Below are 9,345 nucleotides of genomic sequence, written 5' to 3'. Positions count from 1 at the left end.
CGCGGGGCAGTGCGGGGGGCGTGAGCCAGGCCAGACGCGGGCGCCGCACGGCTCGACCTCCCGGCCCCGGCCCGGCGACCCCCGCCCCTCTCGGCTCGCGCGGGTCCCGGGCGGTGGCGCCGCCCCGAGCGCCCTGGCTCCTCCCGCCAGGACGGAGTCCCCGCTCCTCCGCCGCCCTCGCTAGACCTGGGGGCCGGCAGCCGGGCTGACCGCGGGTCCCTGGCGGCGGGACCGACGCCGCGCTCCGCGGATGCGCCCGGCGCATCCCCAGCAGCCCGCAGCGCCGCCGCGGGGCCGTCGGGCGTCCCGGGGAGCCCCGCGGGCGCCGCGCGGGTGCCAGGAGCCCTGCGTGCCCGCGCGGACCCGGCTGCCCAGATGCGGGCGCCACTCTGCCTGTTGCTGCTGGTCGCCCACGCCGTGGACATGCTCCCTGTGCATCGAAGGAAGAAGCAAGGTACCGGGGCAGCCGGGTAGGGTGGCCCTGACGTGCAGCGAGGCAGCCAGGGGGCTCCTGAGCCACTTGCCAGATGGGCAATTGACTCCCCCAGATAGTCGTCAGCCCCACTTTCCAGATGGAGCGCCCCAGCCCTCAGGGCGCCCGCACCCACTGAGCAAGCAGGACCAAGGGAGCCCTTGAAGGAGGGAAAGAACTGGTAGGGTTCTCTCTCTGCCCCTGCTAGCCGTTCTGGCAGCACTGCTGGAAGGCTGACGCGGGGCAGAGATAAGGAGCCTCCGATGCCAGGGTGAAGGGCACAGGGTCTAGGGGGTCAGAAGAGCTTGGAAGTCATGCCAGGCATTTATGCTGAGCCAGAAGGGGACATAAATAACCCCGGGCTAGGTGTGCAGAAGTCCTGTCCCACCACCACCCCTCGCACCCAGTCCCTCACCTGGAGAAGGCAGCGCTCCTCATGGGCCTCCCTCTGGGAGGGCATGAGGTGCTGTAAGTTCAGGGACACCCGAGGCCTGAGCACAGCTCCATTTATTCTGGGAAAGACCTGAGAGAAGTCCAGTCTCTCCAAGAAACTGTTTTTCCATCTGATCTCTTAGGGCCGCTCGGAGATGGTCCGATGTCTAGAGGAGGAGGGAGTAGGATCAAAACGAGGTGGGTGGGAATTGTATGGGGACTATAACCAAGACGAAAGTGCATACATTGTGCAAAAATGAAAAATGATGTAAAAAATATATAAAATTAAAAAAAAAGAAAGAAATGTACCTGGGGCACAAAGCCAGAGGTTCGCGCACCCTCACCTTGGGTCCTTGCCACAGCCCCTTGCTGTGAGAATCACAATGTGCTCGCGGAGTGGGCTTGAGGCTGTCCCTGCAGAGTGGGAGGTGGCAGAGCTGTGGGTCCGAAGAGAATGAGCCAGTGAACAAGTCTCCTGCCTGAGCTGGTCAGCCCTTCAGCCTCCAGGCACCAGCCTGAGGACCCACACACTTGGGGTCCCCACCACATCCTCAGGACATAGGGTCATGCCATTTTGTCAAACCAGGTGTCAAGGCTCAGACAGGCTGAATGACGGTGCTAAGTTGTCCAGCAGGTGGATGGAAGACTCAGTGCTTTCTTCCTTCCCAACTGCCGTGTCTAGGAAAGCCTTCATGGGAACAGAGCAAGAATCTGCCTCTGGGGGCTGCTAGGTCACTTGTGTGAAAAGCCCCTGAGGGACACCTGGAGTGGAAAGGGAAGCTGAGAGGGGCTGGGGCGAGTCAGCAGGTGGGGTTGGGTGGGGCAGGGAGATGGGACTGAAGGGTTGCAACCCCCAGTGTGACTGGACAGAGTCACCTCCGGGCAGAAGTGGGTGGGCTTCAGATGAACGGGGGACCTCTTGGTAGAGTAGGTAAGTGCATGGGCTCTTAACCTGTCTGGGTTCAAATCCCGGCTTCCCCTTTTACCAGCTGAGTGACTTTGGGTAAATCAGTTTGCCTCTCTGAGCCTTGGGATACCCATTTGAGGGTCTTTCAGAAGATGTCCAAGGTCTTTCTCAGTTCTAAAAAGACCCAAAAATAAAAATGTAAACTTTATCCTCATTGATTCCTCTTTAAACAGGAATCATAATCCTAAGTAGTCAACTCCCAGGGCAGATGTGGGGAAGACTGATGAGTTAGTCTGTGTTAACTGAGTAGCAGAGCACACAGGCTCCTCGCAGGCACTTGCAAGTATTAGTCATCCTCACTTCCTGTCCATTGTGTCCTTGGCTACACACCACAGCGGAGCAGAGGAAGGGGGAGATGCTTATTTTTTGGATGAGGATGAGTTCCAGAGAGGGACACTGATTTGTGCAAGGTGTGCCGTGGGTACATGGCAAGCGGCCTGGAACCCCACTCCATCTAACGGGATGCTGAGTTGTCTCCTGAGCTGTGTTCTTCTTCTCAGAGCCTCAGTTTCCCCAACTGTGAGGAGCTGGTTTGGAAGATCTTTTAAGATGCTTGAGAGAGAGAGAATAAGGAGAAAGAAAAATTCCATCCCCAGTTCACCTCCACCTGCCTTGGTGCTCCAGTGAGGAGGCTGGGCATAGCTGTTCCTGATACTGCCCAGTTTGCTAAGGGGGCTCTCAGCACCCCTCCCCATGGTAATCTTTTGCATCTGGGACACACACATGCCCTGTCCAGCATCTCTAGATGCCTTAGATTGCATCTGTCAATCAAAAGCACTGGAGAGAACCTTGGGTTTCAGTTCTACCCCAACCCTTTTGTACCCTGTGACCTTGGGTGAGTGGATTCCCCCTGCCACTCACAGCCTTGGTTACCCCATAGGCACTGAACTAGGGGGTGGGGGTACAATAACCCTTCTGTCGCCTCTTCTGCAAGGTCATAGGAGTCCTGGCCAAGCAGGTTTGGAAAAGGACGGTTTTAGCAGATTCCTTGACTGTGGGGCCCATGGGCGCTCTCCTGGTGTGGAGGTGGGACTAGAGGGTAGCACCTATTCCACACTGCACATCACAGACCATAAGACAACTGCTTGGAAACATCCACCTGAGATCCCCGAGGCTCTCACCTGCTTGGACATTCTGGTCTAACTATGGCAGGAGGATGTAATATGAGGGGGCCTGGGTATAAGGAGAAAGACACTGCATCACTCAGCCTTCTACTTGTTCACATAGCAAGTGTTACAGCCTCTGTGCTGTGAACCTTGGGGGTGCCACGGTGCGCAGACCTCGGGTCTGCCCCTTAGGGGCTACCGGTATGGAGTGCTGTCCCTGTCCTGCCCCTCCTCGGCCTCCCTCCCTCGCTGTTAGCGCCGTTGGCCCCAGCCTTCGGCTTGCTCTGCAGCGTCCAGGGGAGAGACACACTCCACCCAGCAGCCTGCACTCTGAGCTTCACCCTTGGGACCCCGTACCCACAGACCCAGCTTCCTCAGGCTCCAGCGTCACTGGTTTTGATGAAACCCAATTTCTCTGTTTCTAAGACAAGAAAGAATGAAAGAAAAGGCTTGAGAAAGGTTCTTGGATCTCAAGTGTCTCTTACAAAACAACATTTTGATTAATTAAGTGCAAATGAATCAGAACCAGATGGGGACATTTCTCTTGAAACAATCTGGGGTATCCTGGCATTGGGTCAGTTGGTCAGAGCGAGGGGGCCCTGGTTTGTGACCCACATCCCAATATGGAGCCTCATTCAGGCAAGGAGAAGACAGGCCATGATTGAATTTCCCTAAGTCCAGGCTGGGGAGGGAGCTTGGTGGAGGGGAGAGCCCCCACAGTCACATGGTGCTTTTAGATCCTTCTAGAACTGAGACAGCATGGAGCAGAGGCAGGAATTCTGGGATCCAGAAAGTCCTGGGTTCAAATCCTGAGCTAGTTGTATGACCTTGGGCAGGCTATATGCCTTCTCTGATCCATGGTTCCATATTCATGAGAGGGGGTACTCCTGCACTTACCTCTTTGGTGGTTGGGCAGAAGGCAACCACCCTCCCTCTGACAGCTGAGTGGGATGCTCCTTGGACTTGGGAGGTGGAGAGGGGAGTCTCATCTGGGTTGAATTCCCCTCCCTCCTCTCTTTGCCAGGGAGCACCTGCTCCCCTGGCCCATGGTTGGAGTGAATACAGAAATTCTCAGTAAGTTGCAAAGCCTGTGTGACTGCTGGGCACACAGTTCTGTCCCCTGTGCACAGTCATTGGGATCCTGCCAGCAGGTGGCAGAGATAGGGGAGGCCTAGGGTTTCTTGTCCCCAGGTCAGAGCCTTGGCAGGGCACTGACAAGTGGTGCTCCAGTCAACCCTGGTGTCCAGGGGAAGATGCACAAGAGGAGGGGTGTTTGCTGCATGTCGAGGGCTTGGGAGTGGAGCTGGGCGTCAGTTGGATGCTGCCTTGGGCAAGTCTTTCTGCCTCTCTGGATCTGAGACTCTTCATAAAATACAGGCTGGTTGAAAAGAGGAAAGCAGGCCACTTTGCTCATAGTAGGTGCTCAATAAAGTGAGCTCTGCACCCTCCTGTGCCTCCGCAGCTTCTTCTGCAGACAAACCCAGTCTCTAGGGAGATGCTGGTTTTACCTCACACTCCCCATCCCTGCATGGAACCCACCTCCCTCTCCTGTGGACGGGAACCACCCCCTCTGCCCAGTCATCAAAGGAGACCCTTGAGGCCACTTGGTGAGGGCCAGGCGTGTGCCAAGAGCTCTGCTTATGGGTTGGAACCCTCGCTGTGGCACAGCCCTATGAATACTCATTTTCCAGGTAAAGGGACTGAGGCTCAGAAAGGAACGGTGACCTGCCCAGGAACATAGAGCAGCCAAGCTGGGATGTGCACCAGAGCTTTGGAGCCTCCCAAACTGCATAGAAATGGAAATGAATCCTGTTAGCGACTTGCTGAGAGCTGCAAGGCTGAGGCAGCAGAGGAGAAGAGGCGTCTTATCAGAGGAGTAGGATTTAGGATTTTGTCAGAAGTGGCAGCTGGGTCAGGGCTGGAGACCCCAGGAGGGAGAGGGGAAGGTTTGGTCAGGTAGGAAGGAGCCACGGGGCTGTGTGGACTCGGATACCACTTGCCTGTCACCATGGTCACGAAGAAATATTTATTGAGCCCCTCCTCTGGGCTTGGCTCTGGACCAGGTGTTGACAAGGATGGCAGAGATGTGCCCCGCGTCTCCTGGAGATGCAGGAACATCCATCAGGACCCCGTGCTCGTGCTCAGCACAGCCTGGAGAGGCGGGTTGGTGGGGGCCCAGGTGCAGTGGAGGAATCTGGGGCTCACAGAGACTTGACTAATGGGTCACGTGGATAAGGTGACCTTATTATTTTACTCCCGTGCCTCTTCTTGTCCATGTGTCAGTCTCTGTTTATTCACCCATCTTTCCATCTTGTGAAAAAACAGAGCTCCAAAGGTTTTCAAACTTAGGTTTGCAAACCATCAGCAGATCACAGAAATATATTTAATAAGTGCAGTCAGCATTTGAGTGAAACAGAAATGGGATCAGCAAACTGATTTTTAAAGGGCCAGAGAGTACATATTTTAGGTTTTTCAAGCCACATATGATCTGTCAAATATTCTTATTTGATTTGTGGTGATTGTGTATATGAGCGGGTGAATGTGCACACGTGTTTAATCATGCATGTGTGCGCACAGGGATATGGGTATGGAAGTGTGTGAATGAGTGTGTACTAGTGTGTACATGGTGTACTGTGCATGTGCTGATATAAAAAAATAATTTGTACATTGTCCAAAAAGCACGGCACCTACAGTACCAGCTACTCCCAAGGCAGCCCTTGTGATATCTCCAAGGGCGAGCTCCAAGAGGGCCCCTATGTCATGGTGGGGACTCGGGCCCAGTGGGTCGCACAGCAGTCGCCATGTGAACCCAGGGAGTCTGCCTCTGGAGCTCCAGTCGCTACACCAAATTATCTCAACAAGCAGTAATCACCCAGACCTGTTTTGGGGGCCTTTGGTTCAGATGCTTGTTTCTGATGACCCTGAATCTGAAGACCACGTCCTTCCCGAGACGTCGGGATGTCAACCCCCAAAGGAGGGATAGTCCATGCAAGCCCTCAGTGTCCTCCTGCATCAGCCCCCCCGGGCAGTCAGTGTGCACCGGGCAGCGCATCTCCCTTCCCGCCGCTCCTCTCCCTGGCCCTGGTTTCCCTCCTCGCCTCTAGAAGAGGAAGGCCGGTTCGGAGAGGGAAACTGGCTCGGAGAGGGAAACTGGCTCGTCCAAGGTCGCATCGCAAATATGTGTGTGACCAGGGTCTGCCTGACTCCAGAACCATGGAAGCAAATCCTGCCCCCTCTAGAATTCTCTAGAAAACCCACCAAATGCTGCCATTGACCACCCTCTCACTACGCAGCACTTCATGGGGTGCACTTTCATTTCAGTTCAACTTCCACTTTCTGCCTGGAGCTCGGGAGAAGGGTTATAGAAGAATGGCGTGTTGGGCTGAAAAGGCCAGCTGAGACCTTTGCAACCCAGACTTGAGAAATTGGGAGCTCAAGCATAGTCAGCCATCTGGGGGTGGAAGTGAGGGTGCAGGAGACATGGAGCATGAGGGAAGGCAGCCTGTTCCACAGCCTGAAAGTCAGGTTTGGAGCTTCCCTGCGTGACTTGGGAATACTCCGTCCGCTTTGCCTTCCTTGCAGGTCTGGTACAAAGGTCAGACAAGGGGACGGCGTCCAGAGGCGCTCCTACCCCTGAGGCTGTCTGCTGAGGTGTCTTAATAACCAGTGACCAGCCGGGCTCGGGGGCCTCGGGCTTTACCTGAGTGCCACAGAGGGTCTGTGGCTTGGCTGTGAGGTTCCATGAGAGGGATCTGGCTGCGGCCCGGGCTGGACACAGCCACCCTGGCCTGATGCCCGCCCTGTCCTCGGACCTTGGGCATGTCCTTCCCCCGGGCCCCTGGACCTGGAGCACATTCTCCACCTTTATATCTACACACACGTGTATTCCTGGGAACACATTCTTTCTCTTTAAAAAGTCACTTTGATTTGGCTGGATGCTGAGCATTTACTCTCTACCAAATGTTACCTGTAGTATTTTATCTCACTCCAGGCTCTGTTCTAAGTACTTGGTATAGGTGAATTGATTAAATTCTCCCAATAAACCTATGAGGTGGGCACTATTATTTTTGCATTTTATAGATGCAAAAACTGAGACAGAGAGAGGTTAATTTTCCCTGCATTATTAGTACCAAGATGCAAACCCTTCCCAGTTCCATAGCCCAAGCTCTAGCCAACGAGCTCAGTTCCCTCCCAGCCTGCTGTGATGCTCACAGCAACCCTGCGAGGGGAACGTTCTCCCTATTTTATAGAGGAAACTGAGTTAGAGGAGATGAAAGTTAAGGGCCTCCCTGCTGGTGCAAGGGGTTAAGCACCGCACTATGAAGCTATCCGCAGCCTCTGCAGCACGAGTTCGATCCCTGGCCGGCCAGGGAGCAACCCACGTGGCGCAGCAGACCTCTCCTGTCTCGTCCGCTGCTCCCCTCAGCAGTGTACTTTGGTCAATCTGCCTGTTCTGTTCGTCACTCTGTCTCTGGTGAATCCTCTCACCCCCTGCATCTCTGGCCTGTACTCCAGCTCTTGTATGCATAAATAAATAAATCTTTTAAAAAAAGAGAGATGAAAGTTAGTTGAAGCATATGAAACTGCCACTTTCATATGTCAAAAATAGCCAAATAATAGAAATTTCATTTACTGCTTGGCATTTTACAGCTTGGCAAAGCCAGAATTTAAACCTAAGCAACTGATTTCAAAGCTTGGGTGCATGAACACCCTTCCTACCCTTCTCCCAGTTCACCCACATAATACTCCACTCAGGGATGTGATCTCACTATTCTGTAGTGAAAAGCTCAGAGAGGGCAATTGACTTGCCAAGGGCACACAGCCAGGACAGGGAGAGGTTGGGATATGGCCCCAGATCTCCATGGCTAGCACCCCCTTTCTTAGCCCTGTGTAACTTAGCACCACCGAGGACACATGTCCTCAGCCCCACTCTCGGGAATTCCTCCAGTTCCCATAGGCAAATGGTCTGGTTCTCACCGCTGATGGGTCAGGCTAACTCCTCTTAGGCACTGCTGCCCCAGGCGCAGCCACCACTGCCTGGGATGCTTTCTTACAGTGATGCCGACTGATTCATAGGGCCCTGCTCTGTGACCCATTGCGGGTATGTGTGGGGGTTCTGTTTTACCAGCTCAAAAGAAAGGCATTCCCCAGCCTGGGGGACCCAGACCACATGGGGCAACCACTCCCTTTTGCCAGAAGCCTCCACTTTCTCTGAAGCCTGACAGTGGTGCCCACATCCGCAGGGGTGGAGACACACAGAGAAGGAATGTCACGACGGCCCTTCCGGAGCCCGCACTGGAGTTGGCACAGCTGTCTCTAGCAAGGCCCAGATGAGCAGTGGGAGGCCGGCCGGCTGTCACGAAGGCTGAGTGCTCCCACTCACAAGCTGAGTGGCCGTGGACAGGTCATCTCCTCCTCCTGCGCCTCTGTTGGCTGATTTACGAAAGGCTGTGAAACGCCATTCAAGCACATAGCGAGTACTTAGTCGGTGACTTTTACGTGTCCAGTCCCAGGCAGGGAGGGTGGGATTGGGGCTGTGACAGGTCTAGGCTTAGCTCCCAGCTCTGCTACTGCCATGCTTGGGGGAAAATATTTCACTCCCAAATTTCGGTGTCCGTACAGTGGGGGCAATAATAGCATCTGCATCAGACAGTTGTCTTGAAGATCAAGATTATGCATGTAACCCACAAATTGTCATAATGAGCATGCATCATGGGGGAGTGGGTTCTTTCTAGTGTCCAGACTCTTCCAGTCTTATGTTAGACAAGCTTCTGCCTCTGTTTAAAAGTCCTCAGCAAAGCTAGCCCACCAAAGAAGGTCACTTTGAGGAGCTGAATTTCAGGGAACAGGGTGATACTAAATGCTGTGTGACTATGGCACAGTGACTTGCTGTCTCTGAGCCTCTGTACACTCCTTTGTAAAAGTGGACCTCAGAGGAGAGCAGTGAGGAATGGATAGGGTGTGTGTGTGTGTGTGTGTGTGTGTGTGTGTGTGGTGTCTGCATATTATAAGTGTACAAACGATGCGATGGCTATTTGTGAATGAGCTCATGGCGGGGCCTGATGTCCTAACCTCTGGCCATACAGGCTGGAAAAAGTCAGTCAGATGCTGCCTTTTGGACATGCTTTCCTTCCTTCCCGTACCCCAATTGCTCCCCTTCTGGCAGACATTTGCGCCAATCAGACTCCTTAATTGATAGCACATTAGTAACATCAATCGCACAAGATTTGTCCCCGTTTTGAATTATTTTTTCTTCCTTTATTTTTCAAATCGTTAAGAAGTGCTGATTTTTTCTTTTTACTCTTAAAATTCATTTCACTTACTTGGAAAATTTTATCCTTACTTTATTTAAACATTTTAAAGTATTT

At 53.7% G+C, this 9,345-nt stretch overlaps 1 protein-coding gene across 1 annotated transcript in view; it reads left to right on the top strand.

The window, feature by feature from the left end:
- Positions 1 to 375: 375 nt before the first annotated feature.
- Positions 376 to 9,345, top strand: part of RSPO4 (R-spondin 4) — a 28,235-nt gene continuing 19,265 nt past the window's right edge. The window contains exon 1 of the mRNA XM_037501615.1: positions 376 to 454. Coding sequence (XP_037357512.1) covers positions 376 to 454 — 79 coding nt within the window. The remainder of the gene's footprint in view (positions 455 to 9,345) is intronic.

This window comes from Talpa occidentalis, unplaced genomic scaffold (genome assembly GCF_014898055.3).
Source record: "Talpa occidentalis isolate TD23 unplaced genomic scaffold, MPIMG_talOcc4v2.1 talOcc4.10, whole genome shotgun sequence".
In the NCBI taxonomy this organism is placed as follows: domain Eukaryota; kingdom Metazoa; phylum Chordata; class Mammalia; order Eulipotyphla; family Talpidae; genus Talpa; species Talpa occidentalis.
This window is presented reverse-complemented; position numbering and strand designations above follow the sequence as displayed.